The 23,576-nt window shown below is 40.0% G+C and overlaps 2 protein-coding genes across 1 annotated transcript; one reads left to right on the top strand and one right to left on the bottom strand.

Moving 5' to 3' along the window:
* The window catches only part of SPTSSA (serine palmitoyltransferase small subunit A), a 459,057-nt gene that overhangs the window by 180,666 nt on the left and 254,815 nt on the right, over positions 1-23,576 (top strand).
* On the bottom strand, positions 4,327-5,581 carry LOC129633801 (acidic leucine-rich nuclear phosphoprotein 32 family member B-like). The gene has a single exon (XM_055555726.1). It carries the CDS (start codon positions 5,525-5,527, stop codon positions 4,745-4,747), a length of 783 nt encoding a protein of 260 aa, XP_055411701.1. The 5' UTR covers positions 5,528-5,581; the 3' UTR covers positions 4,327-4,744.

The following is a 23,576-nucleotide window of genomic DNA, read 5'->3' as shown; positions in this document are numbered from 1 at the left end:
CAGGCCCGGGAAAGGCAGAAGTCAGGGCAGGTCCAAGGACCTCAGCAGCCCAAGTTCATGGACCTTCACTTAGAGGCCCACCATTAACACAGACCCCTCACCCTCACTCTTCTCTGTGTGCCTCATGGCGTACATTATGAAAACAGATTCCGTGGATTAGGTATGGAATAACGTCCACCTTCATCCAATTAGTGGGGTGTCAAGAGATGGGGTCTCATAGCCTGGTTTCCACTCAGTAGGGCTTGTGGAAACCAACTCTTGGAGTTAATGGTAGAACAGACACCAAGGGAGGCTCTTGGTGTGAGCTGCTGCTTCTGGGAGGTCCTGAATGATGTGGCAGTTCTCAAGCAGGAGAAAGGTTTTAATCATTAAATTGCAGGGAGAAATTCCTGGCCTTGCCCTGTGTAGTCAACTCATTCCTCTGGGTCTCTAAGTGCGTTGCTTCCTTGCTCCTGGTCTAACTACTCACTTAGCAAACAGGAGTCTCCATGGAAGGCACTGACCTGTGATTTACGTGTCATAAAAGGCCTGGGGTGTTTGATGCCTGTACTTATCTGCTTGAGAAGAAACATTAAATGAGAGCTAATGGACCCTCGGCCTCTAATGCGGCTGCTGCTTGCTTAATGTGTGGCTCCATTTCAATGTAGCTCCCCGGCCAGGCCAAGCTGATTTTCATCCTGCAGCGTTCAACGAAGCTCAGCCACAGCCACAGCCATGAGAAGGAGAACCCAAAGACCCAGGAGCTGCAGCTTTCTCCTTGCCACACCCTCACCACTGAACGTCTCTTGCCAGCAAGATGTTTTATATACAAACCTTCAGTGTTAAAATCCTAATGTGAAGTGACCATTTAAGCTGAAGACAACATTTCAAATGATGGTTTAACAATCGATTGTGGGATGGGAGATCTCCTTGACTCTATACTGAACAATTTCTTGTAGAGGCAGGGTTCATCTGAATCCAGAATTCCTTTACTGTAGTGGGCTGGTGGTGAGTACCCAGGGCTGGTTAGCCCTGGGTCTCTACTGGCAGGAGACCCTAGGTGGCGCTGCAACGCAACGTTAGTGCAGTGCCGGGCTGGTTAGCATGAAACCAGGAAAGATTAGTGTTCAGAAAAGTAAAACACGGTAAGGAAAGGAGTACAGAAATCACCACTGAGAGGTGCTCTGTGGTGACCTCAATGGGAGGGGAATCTAAAAAAAGAGTGGATATATGCATATGTATGTCTGATTCACTTTGCTGTAGAGTAGAAACTAATGCAACATTGTGAAACTACTATACTCCAATAAAAGTTTAAAAAAAAGAAATCACCGTTAGAGCTTGCTGTAGAAGCCTTGGGACCACAGACCATCTTCTCTAGGGATTAACTGGCTACATGTCATGGATGATATAGAAAGGAATATGTACCTAGTGATGGTTTGCAAAGTCTTGGCACAAGTATGAATCACAACTATCTTGTGTGCCTGGGAGATATGGAGGTGGGAAAAATGAAAAACCCAAGAAAACAGGGTAAGAGTGGAGTGTATTTTAAAATTATCATCATTGTTTTATTCTGAGAGAGAATTTGGTCTGAAGTACATTGTGTCCTCTGGATTTATATTCCTACCTGACCACTGAATTGAATTGTTAATGTAATTTAAATTATAGCATGATAGTTGGAGAGTCTTGGTAAGTAACACTGATTAGGGTACTTATTTATGAGTGATAAAATGAATCAAGAAAGAAAAATAAAGTGAAACGTCATAAAATGTGTTTTCTAATGGACCAAGCTATGGGCTTCCCTGACAGCTCAGTTGGTAAAGAATCTACCTGCAATGTGGGAGACCTGGGTTTGATCCCTTGGTTGGGAAGATCCTCTCGGGAAGGGAAAGGCTACCCACTCCAGTATTCTGGCCTAGAGAATTCCATGGACTGTATAATCCATGGGGTTGCAAAGAATCGGACAGGACTGAGTGACTGTCGCTTTCATGGACCACGTGCTCCAATACCTGTGATGTAAGGCATACATTATGCCTTACCCATGGTGTGCTTCATTGCTCGGTCATGTCTGACTCTCAGTGGTTCCATGGACTGTAGCCCGCCAGGCTCCTCTGTCCATGGGATTTCCCAGGCAAGGATACTGGAGTGGGTTGGCATTTCCTTCTCCAGGGATCTTCCCAACTCAGGGATCAAACCCACATCTCTTTTGCATCTCCTGCATTGGCAGGCGTATTCTTTACCACCGGCTGCCACCTGGGAAGCCCCAAGGCATAATTTAGCCCACCAGAGTTTGATGCTTTGAGAAGTATGCATAAGCTTATCATCTGAACCTTTTTCATCCCTTGTTTGTGAGGATTTGCTCAATGTATTTCTGTTTCTGATGGTGCTCTCAATCTGTGTTAAGTGTAGTTCTTGGACCAACACAGCACCCGTATCATCTGAGAACTTGTTACACATGCAAATTCTTGAGCCCCACCCCAGACTCCCTGAGTCAGAAACTTGGAAAGGGCCCAGTAACCTGTGTTTTAACTAGTCTTCTCTGTGATTGTTGTGCCTGCTTAAATTTGAACACAACTGCTCTAAAGAGTCCCTTGGTTAGGTGTGGGGAAAAGTTAGAATAGACTGTCTAATCATCATTTGCACTCTCCCCACCTTTTAGCAGTGTGATAAATTCTGGGTTGACAAAGAGGATACTGTATTTCTTCTTTCAAGCTGTTTACAGTTTAGAGGGAAAACATGCAGGCATACAACTATAAATGTAACAACTGCAAAAGTTTAATAATTCTGCCTAGGAAGGAGAGAGGGGAAATACTTAGAGCAGTGGACAACACTTGAGCACAGTCCTGAAAGAGGAGATTTAGTGAGGCAGAAAAGGGCTTGTAGCTTTTAACATTGCCTTTAATATTGCTGCCTTAAAAAATGGAGGAACCAACCATGTTGAGAGATACTCTTTAAGTCTTCCCTTCCCTACCATGGGTTTTGCAAGTCATTTGTTAAGAGGAAAAATATGGCTAGTTTTGGGAAAGCAGTGACTTAAGAATATTACATCCAGCCGAGGTGTTGATTACATGTAAAGACTATAGGTAGGGATTTCCCTGATGGTCCAGTGGTTAAAATCTTCCTGCCAATGCCAGGGATGCACGTTCAATCCCTGATCTGGGAAGATCGCACGTGCTGCAGGGCAACTAAGCTCATGAGCCACAACTACCGAGCCTGTGCTGTGGAGCCCACTAGCTGGGGCCACTGAAGCCCATGTGCTCCGCAACAAGAGAAGCCACCGCAAAGAGAAGCCCACGCACTGCAACTGGAGAGTAGCCCCTGCTTGTGGCAACTAGAGAAAGCCCTCGTGCAGCAATGAAGACGCAGAGCAGCCAAAAAAGAAAGAAAACTACAGGTAAAGATCATTACACATCAACAAACTCAAGAAATATACAATGCATGAAAAGTTCTTGGAAAAAAACTAAATCAAGATTCACCCACGTGAAAGGTAAATCAAAAGAAAGGACTCAGGAATGGAGTAGTCATAGTAAAAGACCAGGGTGATCCTTGCCAGGAAATGTGAGTGGAGGTGTCAAAGTGCTAATTTCTTGGTCTTTCTTAGCAGGAAGTTGATTTTTCAAAATGACTTTAGCCATTTTATGCTTTTTTATAATCTTTTTTTCTTAACCTAGTGGGCTCTTTTTAAGAAACATTACTATTTATACCAAAGAAGCATCTAAAATTTTCTTCACTTTTAAATCTTTTTAAAATCTAAAATTCAAGTAAGACTAAGTTTCAAAGCTTTATAAATACTTTTTATTTTTCTAAAATTAAAGCTAGTTAATATTTTAATTTGCTTATTTTTCCATCCAGCTGTACATCCATTTTTCTATCCATTCTTGGTTAATCCTTTTTTGCTCTCATAGTTTTTAAGTATCACCTGTTTGCTTATGATGTTCAAATATTTATCTTCAGTCCTGTTGACTCTTCTGATTTTCAGAACTATATGTCCAGTAGCCCACTGGACAGTTCCCTTTGGATGTCCACTGGGCACTGCAGACTCCACATATTCAAAGTGAAACTAATTTCCTTCATCTTCCAAATGCAAATTTCCCATCCCTCATGTATTTCTGTATTTCCTATCTCAGTTCAAGATATTACCATTAATTTGGTCATCCAAGCCAGAAACTTGGAGTTACCCTAGATTTTTTACCTCTCCTCCATCCTTTCAAACTATCCAATAGATAACATCATTTGCTATATATATTCAGTTTTCTCTTTCCCCTTCATTCTAGCTACCATTGACCCAGGACGTATCCTCACATGGGACTTTGATGGTGTCTTTTTAACTGGTTTCTGTGCCTTGTTGGCTTTTCTTCATTTTTTTTTTTTAAATGTTAAGATTTTATTTACAAAGCTTCTTTGTTGTACAGAAAGTAAAAATGCTGTTACAATCTTGGTGTAACTGGTAGCCACGGACAGTTGACTCACCAATCACAGCTATCCACGCTACAGCAAGTCTTACACAAAAACCTAACAAACGCTTACAATTTTGTTGGGGTGAAGTCCCCAAGCTTGGTGGTGGATTTCCAAGAGGGACTAAATGGAGGAAGGTGGAATGTCACAGGAACTATTCTTTGGCTGTTTGGGTGGGTGGGTGTCCTGGGGTTTGTATCACAGCTACCTTTTTTCTTTTTTTCCTTTAAAAAAAAAAAAAAGCTACCAAATCCATGTCAGCAGTCCAACCAATACTGAACAGTTCTTTTTTTTGCAGGTTATCGGGGTCTTATTAATCATCTTCTCCATCATCTGTTTCTCTCTTCCTCTTTTCACCTTTCCAGCTTTCTTCCTCTTCTTCATCTTCATCTTTGTCTTCATCCTCATCTTCATCATCTTCATCAACTTCTCCATCATGTCCAAATTCTTCTTCTTCCCCACTGACTTCATCTTCATCCTCCTCCCCTTCTACATCTTCATCTTCATCGTCATCCTCTTCATCATCAAACTCTTCTTCCTCACCATCTTCATCCTCCTCCTTATCCTCATCTTCTCCTTCTTCATCATCCTCTTCTTCATCCACACCATCCACCTCGGCATCTGAATCTGGGGCTTCACGATCCTCTCGGTCATAGCCATCCAGATAGGTCAGCTGGGGCAGGAGCTTGAAGACACTCTCTCGGTAGTCATTCAGGTTAGTAACCTCACAGTTAAACAGATCCAGGCTCTTCAGACATTCCAACTTTTTCAAAGGTTCCAGGGTGCGGATATCTTTCAGTTTATTTCCACTTAAGTTTAGATGTGTAAGATTTGGAAGTTTTTCTGCTAACATATCCAGACCTCCACAGATTCTATTGTCACTGAGCTCAAGCTTTTTCAATTTTGGTAGTTTGGGAAGATTTGAAACTGAAATCAAGCCTACATTTATTAAACTGAGGAACTCTAAGTTCACAAATTCAGCTGTTAAGCCCTCAATTTTCCCATCATTTGATTTGCAGTTGTCCAGGACAAGTTCTCCAACAGCTGCCGGGGTCCGGTTCCTCAGCTCCAGGTGGATCCTCCTCTTCATGTCCATGTTTCTCTCCCTTCCCCCCTCTGCAAACTTAACTTTCCGCGACTGGGGCGGAGGGGGGAGAGGCGTCCCAGTCTGCGCAGCGAGGGCCGTTGGAAGGGGTTTGCTCCAGGCAGAAGCCGTCGGCGCGGTCCTGGGTGGCGGGCGGCGTGCGGGCAGGCGAGCGGAGCCCCCGGAGCCAAGTTACTCGCGGGAGCGGAGAGAAACCATGGAGGGAAAAGGGGGCTGGAGCGCAGCTCTCGGCTTTTCTTCATTTACCTCCATTGTTTATATTCCTATGAGAATGATCTTTCTAAATGAAAGTTGACCTTGTTCCTCTCTAGCTAAGGTCCTTTGGTAGTTTTCTATTTCCCTTGGGATAAATCTCAGGTTACTGAACATATAACCACACTCAGTTTCCAGACTAATACTTTTATCCCCAACCAGCTGTGATATAGATAACTTCTAGTTCTTCCGCCTGGAGTTTTTTTGGTGTTTTTTATACCCTGGATGATGCCTGCTTATTCACTGCAACACAGCTCTAGAGACATTTCAGGAAGCTTTCCTAGACCTGAGACAGAGGAAGTGTATCTCCTCTGTGCTTCATTCACATACCACTACTGTAGTGCTTTGCAGTCAAGAGATGTTTACACGTTGGTCTCTTTGTTATTATTTCTGGTTCCTCCATATTAGGAACTGTGTGTGTGTGTGTGTGTGTGTGAGAGAGAGAGCAAGTGCACGCGCACACTAAACCATAGTACCTGTTGCACACTATGACACATAGTAGGTACACAAAGTCTACTGAAGTAAATGAAACAATCCTGGTACATTTTTCTATATTGACTACCAGGGATACATCCCCTCTCTCCCTGTGGCACAATTGAATAAACACTACCAAATTCAATAATGTTCCATTTTTCTGAACTCAGGGCAAACGGCCTTCCTTCTGTGGATACATTCTACCTTCAGATATGTTTATACTATTGATTGTTATAGCTTTCTTGTAGAGAAATCACATTCCAGTCATGTCCTCTAGGTTCATCCTAGACTCTTTAATTGGATTCTTCATTCCTTCATTAATTAGTTCGCTTGTTCTGTTCATGGAAAGCTGTGTGTTTCAAGGATATCTACGGGGTTTTCAGTGAAATGGTGCCCTTCATATTACTTTCATGCAGTAGGGCCGTCATTGTGCAGCACAGAGTGTGAGGCCACTGGAGGCTTCATTGGATGAAGGGTGTGTGTATAAGGTGGGCACTGATGCCAGGGGAGGGCAGGAATCCTATATGGCAGGTCCGACCTCAGGTGAGTCCTTCGGATTCTTGAGAACTGTCTAGTATAAGATTAAGAGCTCTGTTTAGGGAGACAGCCTGTTTTCCAATCTCAAGGTGACAGCTTAGTGGACACATTCTCTACTGTAAATCTCTTTAACTGTTAAATGGGAGTAATGGTAGGACTAGGGTTGTTTTGATAATTAAAAGATAATGTTGAAAAGTGCAGTGGAAGATGAGAGGCATGACAGATGCTAGTCGGCCTCACTGTCCTTGTCATCATCACTATCATCGTTGTCGTATTTTAATGTCTGCTCTGAGTCCAGACTCAGCCTGACTGGCCTTTGGGTCCTTCTCACCTCTCGTCTTCCCCTTGCCATGTTTTGGTCAATGGTAATGTGAGCCTGGAAAAGACCTTGCGGACATCCCATCTGCCAGTTTCCTTTTTCTGCTTCCTCTGTTAGGTAAGGCTTTCAGTTTTTAGGGACTCTTTTTTTTTACAGGGATTATTTAGCATTTTTATTCTCCGAGGGTGCTGGCATAGCTTCAGTCTGTAATTCTAAGGAAAAGGCATTTAGCTGTGCCTTTCTTTGTTTGTCGGGAACATTTCTGTAGATAAGCACCCTGCACAGTAAATAAACTGCATTGTTATTACATTGCTTAGCAATTTACCTGTAACAGACGGCTGTGCCTGCTATAATGACATGTAGCTCATCCATACCCCTGCGTGATTTTACCTTCTCCTGGGAGAGCTGGCAAGTTTAAAGGGGACGGCCTCAAGGATCAGCTTGGGGAAACCAGTTCTGGTTTTTTTGTGAATGAGATTTTTGCAGGGGGTACACCAAAAATCCTGTGTCCGAATTTTGAACAGGTGCTTAATTTCAGGATCAATTACCATAAGCTTCCCACAAGAAGCTTCTGCCTAAAGCTTCTGTTTGACTTAATTAAGGAAGTCTTCGCGTCTGTGATTAATATAGAGGATAACTTTTTTTCTTACTGAATTAGAAATTTTGGATATGTAAATAGAGTACAAACCAATTTGTTTTAAAAGTAAATAACAATTGCCTTTGGCAATTGGTAAATAATGCTGCTTTCTTTATTATTATTATTGAGGTATAGTTGATTTACAATGTTGTATTATCATTGGTGTACAGCAAAGGGATTCAGTCATATATATATGCATAAATATGTGTGTATATATATTCTTTTTCATATTATTTTCCATTATGACTTGTTACAGAATATTGAAAATATAGTTCGCTGTGCTATAAAGTAGGGCCTTATTATTGTTTTCTATTTTATATATAATATTAGTGAAGTGAAGTCGTTCAGTCGTGTCTGACTCTTTGTGACCCCATGGACTGTAGCCTACCAGGCTCTTCTATCCATGGGATTTTCCAGGCAATCATACTGGAGTGGATTGCTATTTCCTTCTCCTGGGGATCTTCCCAACCCAGGGATTGAAGCTGGGTCTCCTGCATTGTAGACAGACGCTTTACCGTCTGACCCACCAGGGAAGTCCTGTCATATATAATATTAACTGTATTCTTTTTTTTTTGGCCACACTGTGTGACTTGTGGGATCTTAGTTCTTTGACCAGAGATTGAACCTGGGTCCTAGCAGTGGAAGTTCCAAGTCCCAATCATTGGACTGCCAGGGAATTCCCAACTATTTGCTTTTTGATAGAGCCCTCCAAGTGATGTTACTAGATCCAAAGGCAAGAAGTATTTTATAACACTGTTAGTTTGACACTGCTTACTGAAACACCAAAGCAATCCATATTGTCTCATAATTTTCAATGTAAGCAATAGAGTTGCCCTTTCACTTGTACCTTGTTTCTTGAAGCTTGCTGTTTTGTTTTTTTTTGCTGTGAGTAGACTGAAAGCTTCTGGAAGGGGAGGGTTGGGTTTGGACTTCTCTGAAGGCTGTGCCCCCTCCTGCAAAACGCATAAACTTGGAGTGCAACCCAGGTTCAACTCCAATGACAACCCACGACCCTGGGCAAGTTATTTGCCTTCCTGTAATCTTTTTCTTGCTGTTATCCCAAAGGTTGTTCAAGATATTATTTGAGCATTTTTTAGTAACTAATTTTCTCAGTGGCCTCAGATACCTACTGGCAGTGCTATCAGAAGAAACAAAAATTATTTCAAATTTAGGAAACTTTTCATAGTGGTACCAATCACTTTTCTCTCATTCATCCCTCTCCAACCTTTCTCCTGGGAAAGAAGATGTGTCTCACTCCTCCTAGTGATGAGTTAGGTAGAGTGATTACTGCCTAGTGGGCTATTTATATCTCTCTAATCTATTTCTCTCCATCTCCAGCACCACCAGTCGCTAACATTTACTGAAGGCTTACAGTGGGTCTGGTGCTCTGCAGGCATGATCTCATTTAATCCCCACTAAAACCATTATTATTGCCATTTTACAGGTGGGGAATTTGAGGCTTAAAGGGGTGAGGCAAATTATCCAAGGTCATACAGCTAATTAGCGTGAGACTCAGATCCAATCTCCCAGTTAGACTCGTGTGAACCTTGGGAAGACTGATACCTGTCTTCCCAGTGTCTTGTTTTTCTCAGGTCAAACTCTTCTCCACATGGAAACAACATTAGCATCTGCAAAAGAAAACCCAAGACCACCTTCTACCGCCTTCCCCTCCCCTCCAAGGGCTTCTGCCCACCTTCTGTGTCTCTGCCGGCATCATTCTGCCCTTGCTCTCTGCCCTTTGTGACCTTCTTCCGGTTCTGGGTTGTGCTGTCTCTTCTCTGTTCTCGGAGTCTTTGTAGATGTGGTTCCCTCTGATGGGAACAACCCCATCCTCTCTTTACCTGAGGCCTCAGTCATGTTTCCTTCTCAGGTTTCTCCTATGAAAGAGTGTTTCACACCTCCTACTAATGTAGGATGTTGCTTGCTTGTTGACTATTTATATCTTTCTAGACCCTACTGGTTCTGCAGCTCGATCATCTGTTGTTCTTGACCTTATCTTGGGTAGGTTCCCCTGGTCTCTGCTTTCAGTGCAACTGTGTCTTTTCTCAATGGCACATATCAGGATTTTTAGTTTTAAAAATATTATGTGTGACCTTATTTGATTACTGTCTACCTATTCTGCCCTGCCTGGATATTTTATGAGGATAAGCCTTGCGTCTCATTTTGTTTCCTCAAGGTCTAGCAGAATACCTAGCACGTGGTATTTTTGTTTACCATGTTGAAGAAAAACTGAGCTTTAGAAACTGGGAAATACTAATGAGCAATCGTGGAGTTTCTTAGATCTCTCCTGTTCCTGGAGGGGCTAGCAGCACATATAAATTGCATGGCCCCTGGATCTCTTCATAAGTGTGTGTGTGTGTGTGTGTGTGTAAGGTTTATGCGTGCATCTCTAAATGTGTGTGTCTCATATACACATGCACACAGACACACACATGCCTTCCTCTCTCCATTACAGATGGCTGAACCAGGAAGGTGAAGAATATTTTTCATGGCGTTATTTTTATGATAATCTATTTCGCTGGTTAATTTGGTTTAGGACACTGATTTATCACCAGTTTATAGATCTCTCTCTCTCTCTCTCTCTCTTTATTGTCCTATTTGAATTATAAGGATGGCATGTGTGAAATGGAACTTCTTGGCCTATTGTTCTGCTTCTCACGCAACCAGTGTAGTTCAGACAATAAAAAGATCTATAAAATTAATATATACACAGAGTAGAGAGGGGAAAGAGAGGGACAGAGACAGGGAAAATGGGTAATGGTTTGGAATTGGATACCACATTTATCTCTCTCCGGTGAAGTTCAGAATCAGAATTTACATGCGGAGGAGGCATAAATGAGGTATGAAGGTGTTGTCCTCTGGTGTGGAAAGAGGTCTAGTAATTCCAGCTTACCTATGTGACATATAAAATGTATTTTCCTCTTATTTTTTGGTCAGTTTTAAGGGGTTATAACTGCTGGGCTAACTTTAGAAATATGTTCTTCAAAAGTCTGCCTTTAAAGAAAATAAATACTAGGCCACTTGGATTATATAATTACTGAGTTGATTAGGTATGTTTCAATTGTATCACGAACAGGCATCTAAAATGGATATCTGCTTGTGAATTTTCTCCAGCACATGGCACATACCTGACACACAGTAGGTATTCAGTAAATATTTTGTAGAATAAAATTATAACTGAATGGGTGCTGAGGAGGCATGGCTGGTTAACTGGTACTCTGACATACAATCCTGATTTCGCTGATCCTTCACCAGAGGAAAGGTGGTTCCCATCACTCCTTCTGAGAGCTCTATCACGTGATGTCCTTTTCTGGGCCACTCTTCCTTTTCTTTTGACTCTTGGTGTCTCTGTTTTGTTTCTCATCTTGCAATAGCCATTCACCTGTTCCTTTCAAAACTGAGATGGGAAAAATTCTGGTGGAGTAGTTGATGCTGATAAGTGTCTTCTGAGTGGAAAATAAACTAGTCTTCCTACCTTGTGAGGAAGTATTTTGAATGACCAGGTGCCAGTTCCCAGATGCGATTTCACTTGAGGTTCTTGGATTGACTATTTATTGCTAGGCTTGAAATGATGGTTATTATTGTTACAAATATTATGATGCCAAGGAAGCTGGCGTGCAAGCACAGACAGCTGCATTGTTTACAAACATAATTAATGAGGTGATTTTTAATATCAACAGCTCAGCACCAGCCTTCCTGAAGACTGTTTATGGCCTGGGCCACAGAGCCATTTGTAACTTCTACAACACTTCTACAACGCAGCTGCCTCCAGGAGTCGTTTCCTTTGGCTGGGCCCTGGTTTATTTTATGAATGACAAAAATAAACCTCTACTTGTTACTGGTGAAGAATGGTTTATGTCTAGCAAGCCCAGATCCACCAGAAGATAAACATAGGAATACTTTTCTAAGAATTGAAGGTGCATTTCTTAGCAGCTAACTTCTGTATTTATACAATCATCGTCCAACTAAGGTGGGTGTCCTCGGGGACTGGGAGGGAATCGCACATTTTTTTTCTAAACATGGAAATGTTTTGTGTGATACAATGTTCCATAAACACCTGCAATACATCAATACTCAGAAAAATGGCTTATACTTCAAACAGACTTTTGACAGCCTAACAATTGAGGCCTTTTACATAACTCAGATTTTAGTCCATTTAATTATATTTGAGTGAAGGATTTGAATAAAAGAATTTTCTCTTGTCTAAACCTGGCATGGCACAGCCTTTCAAAATGGACTTGAAAGCTAACTATTCTTCCTTAGTAAGTTGGACTCATCCTTTTGTCTTTGTTTTTTCCCATGTACTCCAGAGTTTGAATTTTGAGATTCTGTCAGTGATTGTTAGCTGGTGTACAGCTAGTTGGAAAGATAAGTTTATTCTTATGATATGCCTACCATTGAGTAGCTCCCTAAGCAAGTAGATGAATGACTCTTTCACCCCTGTAATAAAATGAAACTGATCACCCTTCTGGACTTCCCCGGTGGCTCAGTGGTAAAGAATTTACCTGCAATGCAGGAGAGGCAGGTTCAATCTTTGGGTTGGGAAGATCCCCTGGAGGAGGAAATGGCAACCCACTCCAGTATTCTTGCCTGGAGAATTTCATGGACAGAGGAATCTGGTGGGCTACAGTCAGATGGGGTAGCAAAAGAGTCAGACAACTTAGTGACTAAACATCAACAACAACAGCCACCCTTCCAGGATCAGTATTACTAAAAATCAAGAAATGACATCAGCATGATTTCGTGACCTGCTTCTTACATTTCAGAGGATAGATGATTTAATAACATGCTTAAATTTCTTGTCTTTTGTCTTCTCCTCCAAAAACTCCAAGGGAGTTATTGTTATTCTGTTCCTTCCTGATCATGGAATTGCCTGGTTATGTTTGTTTAGTAAAAGGCAGTAAGATAGGAAGAGATAAAAAGACTAAAAGTAATAAAAATGACATGATCATGAAAGTCAACCATCTTGTTTCCTACAATTTTCAGGCAAATGCCTCTGAAACATAGCTTTATGATCCCAACTCCAAGTGTTCTTTTCTGTTATTATACTTTAATCGATTGCTGGCCCTCAAGTGGAAGATGAGAACTTTGTGAGTGGCCTAGGTTTTTTGACTTGTGTTGAATAACAATGTTCACTTACTACAACTCTGCATTTACTGAGTATCTGGGGATTTATACCTCCTACCCTCAGAGAGCTTAACTATCTCTCAAAGGAGACAAATACAAATGATTGCGATATGTCTGTAAAGGTACACATATGTTCTTCTAAAGAGAATTGTTTGTTTGGTCTGTTTGACTGCTGGAATTTTTGATCTGTTGATTATGGTAATGTGTGGAGAGGAGAAATGTAGGTGCTGGAGAGAGCCAAATTGATTCATATAGGAAAAGACATGAAGCTGACAGTGGGACAGAAAATAATAAATCTATAAGATAGTAGGAAGGAGTAAAGGGTGGGGGTAAAGTTTGAAGGGATGGTAAGAGGAAAAGGTTGGAGACCAATTACCACAATGACTGGGATTTTGGAGGGACAGAAAGGTCCAGTGAGAATGTTTATTTATTAAAAAATTGAGATATAACTTACATAAAGTACATAAATGTTAAATGAATAGGTCAATGCATTTTTACATATGGATATTCTTTGTAACCACTGCCTGCATCAGTATATAGGAATTTCCATTCCAGAGAACTTCCTCACAGCCCCTCCCAGGCAGCAGCCCCTGAATAATCATTATTGTGCCTTCTATCATGTTTTTGAAATTCAAATATTTGAAATCATATAGTGTGAATTCTTTGTTTTTAACTTCTTCCACTCAACATTATGTCTGTAGGAGTATAATTATACATGTTTTTTCATGCATCAGGCATTTATTCTTTTTCATTCTTGTGCAGTATTCCATTGCATGACTGTATCACAATTCATTTGCCCATTCTATTGTCGGACGGGCATGTGAATTGCTTCCAGTTTAGGACTAGTTTGAGTAATGCTGCTCTAACCATTACTGTGCCTGCCATTTTCTGTTGGGATATACCTAGGAATGCAGCTGCTCAATCACAGGATATATGTGACTGTTTAGCTCTAGCTGGTATTACCACAGAGTTCTCCAAAGTGACTACATGGTTGGCATTGCCTGAGAGAGTATCAAGTGCTCTAGATGCTCCATATCTTTGGCAGCACTTAATGAGAACTTTAAGGAAGTCTTCTGAGCATCATGTGGTAAAATTTCCCCCTTTGCTGTCCTTTCCTGAAACTTCAGGAAGGACCGCACATTTGGAGTCAATTTATGTGGGATTCTTCACATTCACTGTCAAAGGCCACAATCTCACATACCCCTGGGTTTGAATCCTGGCTTTTCTGAGATTCTTACGGTGTATTCTTAGGCAATAGGTGTGTGTTGCCTTCTGAGTTTTTTATTCTTCACCTGCTGAATGGGAACTATAGAAATACTGCCTAGGGTTTTTATGAATGGAGTAGTGTGCATGAAGCCCTTTGGAAAGGGCTAGGCTTTCAATTAGTACTCAAAAATGATAGCCTGTGTTGCTATTAAGAGAAGTGAGAAAATTCCAAGAGGAAGTGTTTAACACAGGAGAGATGCAGTTGGGAGAGCTGGGCCAGTTCTCCATATTCATCTGGAGTTTGTCCTTTCATGGTCAGCCCTTAAAATTTTGAAATTTTGATTAAAAGAAAGAATAATTCCCTTTCACCAAAGCCCTGCACTTTTTTTCTGCATCCAGGTAAGCAGTTGTGACTTTTCAGGTATTGCATTTTTAGGCTTAGCTTGTATGAAGACATGGGTGTGCTAAAGCCATCCTAGTCATATGACATCATCAACCACCATCACTGAGCAATTTTAGAAGCAAGATTTACAATAATTAGAAATCTCTCATCAAAGGAGATTGGTAATATGCAAGGTAGGAGAAGAACAAGGAGAAAAACTTAAAATATAAAAAAAGAAAAAAAAGAAACCTATTTAATTTTATGGTTGATGCAACTTGTTACATGTGTGTCCTGCCAGAATAAATTGGATCATCTGATTTTCAAATTGCTGGGTCTATTGTTTCAGAAATAGAGGATGTAAATAATTCCAGTGCAGTCTCCCGGATCTGGACCTCTCTCATCCAGAACTGTTATCAGTATTAGCATAATTTATGGTGCTATCTAATAATGAAATCAGTGAACACTGATTGTACAGCTTCTTAAAGCTATAATTATTGCTCATTAGGAATGGATTTCATATTGTTTGCTCCTGGCACATAACAAGTTATTGAAAGGGAAAAGTTGTCAGTGGGAGTGAGAAACCAGGGAAGGCACATTTTTTTTTGGTTCCTGAATATTCTCCCTGATGAATCTGTCTGAGATTTCGTTTTTCATCATAATAGAGAACAACTGGCTGTCCTACATGCCGTTTCTGATTTCTTTTTTTCTTATTTTTTCTTTAAATGGAGTAAATTTAGCTTAACATAATTTTTTTTTTTTTCAGACCAGGAGGTATTAAGCACTCAGTTAAGTGTTTATAGACTGAATGAGTATGTGAGGAAGGAAAGGAAGGAAGACCAAAGCCACAATGGCAGGCAGTTACACTTGAGCTTTGTCCAGCTGTTAACCAAACATTAACTCACCCAAGAGCTGGCAGTGTTTCAGAGGTGTTGATCTGAAATAAGTCTTGGCATATTCATCTCAGAACACCTTAAAGTGCATTTTAAAAAATTACAGAAGCAATATTGATTTTTTTCACTGTAAAATATTCAAACAATACTCAATATTCAGTAAAATTTGAGTGTCCCTTTCCTCACTCTGGTTGATCCTTTTCCTGAGATAATGGCCATTAACACTAGATGTCTCCTTTAAAACCTGGTGTTCCTGATGATGTAGCCAGGATAACATTGTCCAGGATAAGATAAAAAAAAAAAAAGTTTGCTTTTATTGGCTACCAGACCACTTTCAGAGGGACCACAGTGCTGGGGAAGGTTTGACCTTCACTCTGAAGATGCAGGTTTAGATAGCAATTTTTATTCAATACAATGAAGAGAGTTATATATTTCAGTCTGGGCAGCAGTAACAATTTATGTTTTGCAAAACAGGCCACTGTCAATATGTTCTTGCTTCTGGGAATGGAGAAAGAGGCTTATCCCAGAAGATTTGAGTTCATTATGAATACTACCTTTGGTTTGTGATATCATCAACTTCAGTGGAATGTAGCTTGGTCTTGAGATTGGCCTATTTTATTTGACCTTCATAAATTGAATATGACCTCCATATTTGTCCATTAATCCAGCCTGGTTATTTATTCAGGACTAGGCCAGATTTTATAGCCTGGCTTTTTTGTATGTAGTTCTAGCTTCCATAGATTTTTTTTGGCATGAAACCTGAAAGAGCTGGAGAAATCAAATGAGTATTTCTTTAACAGATTCTTTCCCTTCCTTGTTGATAACTGCTCTCTTTTCCTTAACTGTCCTCTTATCTAGGGCTTTCTAGTCCCTGAGAGTACAGGGAAAATGTCAGATATGCAGAAATAAAGAAAACCTTATTCTTTCACTGGAAAATTTCAAACTTTAGTAAAACTGTAGAAATGTTTAAATTGCCTTCCAATTTCTGAAAGAAATTGGTTTCCTTTAACGCTTAACGAGATAAACTGCAATTCGATTCAAGTCATTTTTCTGCCTCTCCTGTTGACAATCTGAGCTCCATTTTTTTTTTTTTGGTTTCCTCTTGCTTTCTGATTGACTTCAAGATTGCATCTAATCTTTTTATTCTATCTTGCACGAATGCAGCCTGCGAGGTGTTGTGACAAGGAACCAGACCTCCTATTAGCATATATTTATACCTTGCCGCACGCTAAGTGGTGCTCAGGGATTATTAAACCAAGTTGGAGCTCTGCAGGCACATAAAACGCATCAGATTCATTTCCCCCTCTAGAAAACCCTCTGTCCTGACTGTCTACCCATGTGGAGACCTAATTGTTTGGAGAGAGGGATAACTGAAAGGAGCAATAAGAGCCGTTGTGGATGACGTTAATATGAAGGACGAATGATCAGATAATCAAGGGCATGGGGAAGCATGAGAGATGATCGTTGTCCTCAAAGGATCTGGCAACACCTTGGAGGAAATTTAAGGGCCATTCTGGGAGTCAGCTGAAACATGATCAAGTTACCCTCCTGAGGAAAGAACTGGAGGATGGAGGGATCTGGACAGAGATCTGGAAATAGCTAGGTTAGAGGTATTCATGATTTGTAGGATTCAGAATATGAATTCAGAAGGCCAGATGCCAGGAAACGAAGACAGAGAGTAGGATTTCAAGACACAGTCTCTTCGGAGGTGACGGAGAGAGAGATAAGAGTCAGTATCTGTTTGGGTTCTATTTGGTTTTCCATAAAAAGTCAACAGAACAAACTCTGAACAATATCTTGACACATGCCTACATATTCTTTGATGTTCCAGTTTTCTTTTAGTGGGATGATGCTTGGGCCCTCCAGGGTTCCAGCATTTCTGAAGTACTAACCTCTGTCTGCTAGCAAAACTGGCAATGATCTGACATTAGTCATTCACACATGGGTTTGACCTAATTTCTACTTATGCTTACCATCCCACAGCACTTCTATTTTAAGCCTGTTTTCTCTAATTGCAGAAAGACAGGCTTTGTCTCTGAAAGAAATTTTCAGTGTTAGTAATAAGTGAAAGACACCATTTGGGGGAAGGGAAGCCATTTTAGTGATTTGTATGCTAGGCGATTGGTCCATAAGAAAAAGTATTTTTCTCTCTCAGCTCCCCAGTTGTTCTTGTATCCCAGGATGATGAGTGCTAGTGACTGTTCTTGGGAATTGCTGAGTTTCGAAAAAATTTTCATAATGGTGTACATCTCACAGTCTTATATACATTTGCCTTTTCTAATTGTCTATGAGCACTATGGGGACAGACGCAGTGTCTTTTCACCTGTTTTTACATTGATGGTATTCAGTACACAGTGTTTGATCTGCACACCACAGGCGTCACAGTTAACCTCAACTTTGCACCTTTAAATATTTCAGCCTTTGAGATACAAAGTTAGATTCAGGGTGCTTTTGAGTTTATGCCTGGAATGTACTGGGGTGGCCTTAGCCTCATTTTATCTGTTTCTCTAGCTTCTTGGGGCTGACCCTCTTCATTCTGGGGCTCAGGGCCTAGGGCAGCTGTCTCCCAGCCCCTGCCAGCTCAGCACTAGGCAGACTCTTTGCCATTTGCCTTTCTCGGACATCTGTGACTTGAGCTGGCACGTGTCGCTTATTTGACCATTTCCTTTCTCCTCCATAATAAAATTCAGGACATGGGCTAGGTCAGCTATAGTCAGAGAAGGGCAAAGAAGTTGCTTTGGGACTTCCTAAGTAAGTCTGAAGAACTTGTGAAAAAGAAGTCACACAGTGTTCAGAAATAATTACTTTACTTCCCTCTGTATACATCTCCCTGGGAAACCTCAGGGCTGGAGAGGTGGTTGGGATTAAGCAGGATTTAGGGAAACTCACAACTTAATTTGACGATTTAAAATGCGTATTTATCAGAGACATATTTCCAGGAAGGAGAGAAATGATTAGGTAGATGACTTGATATGTCTGATTTCCTTTAAGTCTGTATTTGTGGAAATTAAAACTCAAAGTGTGTATGAATAGTGATTTTTAAATAAGAAGACAAGTTTTATGAGTCGCATGTGGACATTAAACTCATTAGCCATTTGTGGAATGGTGTAGGAAGAGATCAAAAAATGAGAAGGCACTTAAATTCTGGTTCATTGAGAGGAAATAAATATTAGATACTGTTAGGAAAACTGAATGTAAGTATGAATCTTAATAAGTTAGGGCAATTACCACAACAATAATTATGGGATTATGACATTTAAACCAGTGGTATAAAATGGAAACTATTTAAAGGAGACCAAGGAAAAAGGAAAAAAGAAAAAGAAGTAAAAAGAAAGCATTTGATAGCACCAAATAAGACAACAAACGTGTAAAACAACCACAATATATATAAGTGAGCAATCAAATTAATTGTGCCTTAATTAAATTAATTGCACATTATACTAATGTGACCAATTAAAAGTCAGATTTAAAAAAAACCAAAGATTTAGATGTGTTATATGTAAAAAAACCTAAGTCTCAAGTACAAAATGATACAGAAAATGGAAAATAAAGGAATAGAAAAAGATACATCAGGCGTTTATGAAGCAAAGAAATTACAGGTAGCACTTGTAATATAAGAGAAAATGTAATTTAAAATGAAAAACTTAATAAGTGAAAATAAAGGACATTGTATATATGTAAAAATGATATAAAAATCATGAACGTTTTTGATGCTAACAATAAGATCTCAGTATATAAATTGCCAACATCCATGGGATCATCGAAAAAAACAAGAGAGTTCCAGAAAAACATCTAATTTTGCTTTATTGACTACACCAAAGCCTTTGACTGTGTGGATCACAACAAACTGTGGAAAATTCTTCAAGAGATGGGAATACCAGAGCACCTGACCTGTCTCCTGAGAAATCTGTATGTAGATCAAGAAGCAACAGTTAGTACAGGACATGGAACAACAGACTGGTTCCAAATCAAGAAAGGAGTACGTCAAGGCTATATATTGTCACCCTGCTTATTTAACTTATATGCAGACTACATCATGAGAAATGCTGGGCTAGATGAAGCACAAGCTGGAATCAAGATTGCTGGGAGAAATATCAATAACTTCAGATATGCAGATGACACCACCCTTATGGCAGAAAGCGAAGAACTAAAGAGCCTCTTGAAAAGTGAAAGAGGATAGTGGAAAAATTGGCTTAAAACTCAACATTCAGAAAACGAAGATCATGGCATCTGGTCCCATCATTTCATGGCAAATAGATGGGGAAGCAATGGAAACAGTGACAGACTTTATTTTTGGGGGCTCCAAAATCACTGCAGATGGTGACTGCAGCCATGAAATTAAAAGACGCCTCCTCCTTGGAAGAAAAGCTATGACCAACCCAGACAGCATATTAAAAAGGAGAGACATTACTTTACCAGCAAAGATCTGTCTAGTCGAAGCTATGGTTTTTTCCTGTGGTCATGTATGGATGTGAGAGTTGGACTATGAAGATAGCTGAGTGCTGAAGAATCGATGCTTTTGAACTGTGGTGTTGGAGAAGACTCTTGAGATCCAACCAGTCAATCCTAAAGGAAATCAGTCCTGAATGTTCACTGGAAGGACTGATGCTGAAGCTGAAGTTCCAGTACTTTGTCCACCTGATGCGAAGAACTGACTGATTGGAAAAATGCTGATGTTGGGAAAAATTGAAGGCGGGAGGAGAAGGGTGAAATGAATGGTGGAAATTAAAAATTAAACTTAAAGTTTGCTCAAAAGTTTTGTGTGTAAAAACTAAATTCAAGAAAAAAAATTTCTTTCTATATTAAGCTTGTGTCTATGTATCTTTTCATTCAGTATTTGGTGGATTTTTTTTTGCCTGATGTAGTGGTGGGAGGCTCTATAACGAAATTATAGCAATTGAAAAAATCTTCTCTCTTCTTTAGATACAATTTATATTGTTAGATAGAAAAATTTGGGGAAATAGAAAATAGAGAACATAAGGCATATCCTTAGCTGAAGGTGATTTCTTTTAACTTTGGTATGATGATTGGACATCAAGAGGAATGGTAATTCATAGATATATGTGGCTCTTCCCAAAGAACCATATGTCATCTGTATTTGCCTCTAGGCTTGTGTTGTTAGAGTAAACATGTGTTACTTATAAACTGAAACTTTTTTACCTAGGAAATCTGGGCTAATTATAATTGTTGGCATAATAGTTGTAGTGGGTTGGCTTTTTGGAAAGCCAACTCTGAGATGGAGATTCACATGTGAGAAGTTTCTTAGAGAGTGCTCTTGGAATAATGCTTAGAGAAGGGAAGAGAAGGAAGCAAGATCAGGCAGAGGCAGAAGCTGGGTGGTAATGAAGCCTCAGAAGAGGAGATGCGATAAAGCAAAGTTCTGAAGCTGGGATAACACTTTTGGGTTGAGTTAAACTTTATATCTCACTACTACCAGTCATCAAATAAGTCTGTGCTGAATGAGTGCCTCAGCCTGGTGGCTATTTTCAGTCAGGCAGCTCCGATGGGGACAGCAAGAAGTAATAAACCCTTCAGTTCTGAAGGAGGATATGAATGCCACGTCACAATATCTTTCACCATAGTGGTGTAATTTTGTTTGAAGCTATTTTTTTTGGTTTGTTTGTTTAAGAAAGCAAAGGGTTGGAAGAAAATTCTGGTCTCGTTTGCTGTGGAGGGTGAAATCATTTCTAACCTAACACTTGCTCTTAGTATGGACATGCTTTAGGGCTCTATAAACATGAATTGGTACCATTACAGTATTTCTCTTTCTCTGTCTGACTTATTTTACTTATTTTACAATGCCCTCCAAGTCCATTCATGTTGCTGCAGATGGCAAAATTTCATTCTTTTTTATGGCTGAGTAGTATTCCACTATATATATTATATATATAGTATATATTATATGACTTCCCTGGTGGCTCAGATGGTAAAGCGTCTGTCTACAATGTGGGAGACCTGGGTTCGATCCCTGGATTGGGAAGATCCCCTGGAGAAGGCAGTGGCACCCCACTCCAGTACTATTGCCTGGAAAATCCCATGGACAGAGGAGCCTGGTAGGCTACAGTCCATGGAGTCGCTAAGAGTTGGACATGACTGAGCGACTTCACTTTCACTTGATATCTTGGCAACTGTAAATAATGTTGTTATGAACATTGGGGTGCATCTATCTTTTTGAATTAATATTTTTGTTTTTTTGATATATATCCAGGAGTGGAATTGCTAGGTCACAAGGCAGTTCTGTTCTTAGTTTTTTGAGGAATCTCCTTACTGTTTTTCCATAGGGGCTACACCAATTTACATTCCCACCAACAGTGTAGAGGGCTTCCTTTTCTTTACATTCTTGCCAACCTTTGTCATTTGTGGGTTTTTTCTTTTTTTTGATGATAGCTATTCTGACAGGTGTGAGGTGTTGTCTCTTTGTGGTTTTGCTTTGCATCTCCCTGATGATTAGAGATGTTGAGCATCTTTTCATGTGTCTGTCGGCCATGTGCATGTCTTCTTTAGGAAAGCATCTATTCAGTTCTTCTGCCCATTTAAAATCAGATTGCTACTTTTTGATGTGGAGTTGTATGAGCTGTTTATATGTTGGCTCTGGATGTGAGAGTTGGACTATAAAGAAAGCTGAGCACTGAAAAATTGATGTTTTTGAACTGTGGTATTGGAGAAGACTCTTGAGAGTCCCTTGGTCTGCAAGGATATCCAACTAGTCAATCCTAAAGGAAATCAGTCCTGAATATTCATTGGAAGGACTGATGTTGAAGCTGAAACTCCAATACTTCGGCCACCTGATGCAAAGAACTGACTCATTTGGAAAAATCCTGATGCTGGTAAAGATTGAAGGCAGGAAGAGAAGGGGATGACAGAGGATAAGATGGTTGAAGGGCATCACCAACTCGATGGACATGAGTTTGAGCAAGCTCAGGGAGTTGGTGATGAACAGGGAAGCCTGGCGTGTTACAGTCCATGGGGTCACAAAGAGTAGGACATGACTGAGTGACTGAACTGAACTGGCTAACTGTTTATTGGTCATATCCTTTGGAAATGTTTTCTCCCATTCAGTAAATTGTTTTTTCATTTTGTGATTTTGATGATTTCATTTTCTATGCGAAAACTTTTAAGTTTAATTAGGTCTCATTTGTTTATTTTTGTAATACCACTCAACTGTAAACAAGGAATGAAATTTTGCCATCTGCAACAACATGGATGGATATGGAGGGTATTATAAAAAGGGAAATAAATTAGCAGAGAAAGACAAATACTATATGATATCATTTATACGTGGAATGTAAAAAATACAATGAACTAGTGCATATAACAAAAAAGAAGCAGACTCACACATAAAGGGAACAAGCTAGTGGTTACCAGTGAAGAGAGGGAAGGAGAAGGGGCAATACAGGGGAAGGGCAGTAAGAGGTATAAACTATTAGGTGTAAAATAAGCTACAAGCATATACTCTACAACATGGGGAATATAGCCAATATTTCATGATAACTATAAATGGAGTAAGTCTCTAAAAATTGTTCATCACTATATTGTATACCCGTAACATATAATTTTGTATATCAACTGTATTTTAATAAAAATTTAAAAAGCCCATGAATTGAAAGAACTAAGTTTGTTATAGCTATGGAACAGGGATTTCTGCATTTTATCCAAGGACTCTTACCTGAATATGATACTCAGAGTGGGAGTATCCTTCCTAGTTTTTATTCTTTTCCCGTATGTAAGAGTTGAAAAACATAAAATGTTTCATAAATGTTTTAGGTACTGTGTTTTTCTTTAATACCTTATATATTCATTTTGAAAATAATTTAAACATTCCAGTGAATACTCTTGGAGTTGTTTTTGACCCGAGGCTAATAACGGATGATTTGAAGGTGAGACAGATAGATTGTACCTCTATCTTAGCACCTTACTTTCTCTTCCCATCTTAAACCCAGAGAACTCAGGAAATAGGAAGGGAGAGGAAGGTCACTAGTTAACACCAGCAGTCTAGTGTTAGCAGGAGAAGGACAGGACAGTAATGATATTCTTCCAAGTAGATTGTAGATATTATCCACATCCTTGATCCTTGATGGACTGCTTTCTAGGTGAAATTTTTATTTACCCCCTCATGTATAGCTAAGATGTGTAGTGGACTATGGACACAGACTACAGCAGTTAGAGCCTGCACACCCAGCAGGGCAGTTCAGCTCCCTCAAGGGGAGGGACTTAGT

Source organism: Bubalus kerabau, chromosome 19 (assembly GCF_029407905.1).
Source record: "Bubalus kerabau isolate K-KA32 ecotype Philippines breed swamp buffalo chromosome 19, PCC_UOA_SB_1v2, whole genome shotgun sequence".
Classification (NCBI taxonomy): Eukaryota; Metazoa; Chordata; class Mammalia; order Artiodactyla; family Bovidae; genus Bubalus; species Bubalus kerabau.
The sequence above is the reverse complement of the archived record's forward strand: the minus strand, read 5'-3'. Positions and strand labels throughout refer to the sequence as shown.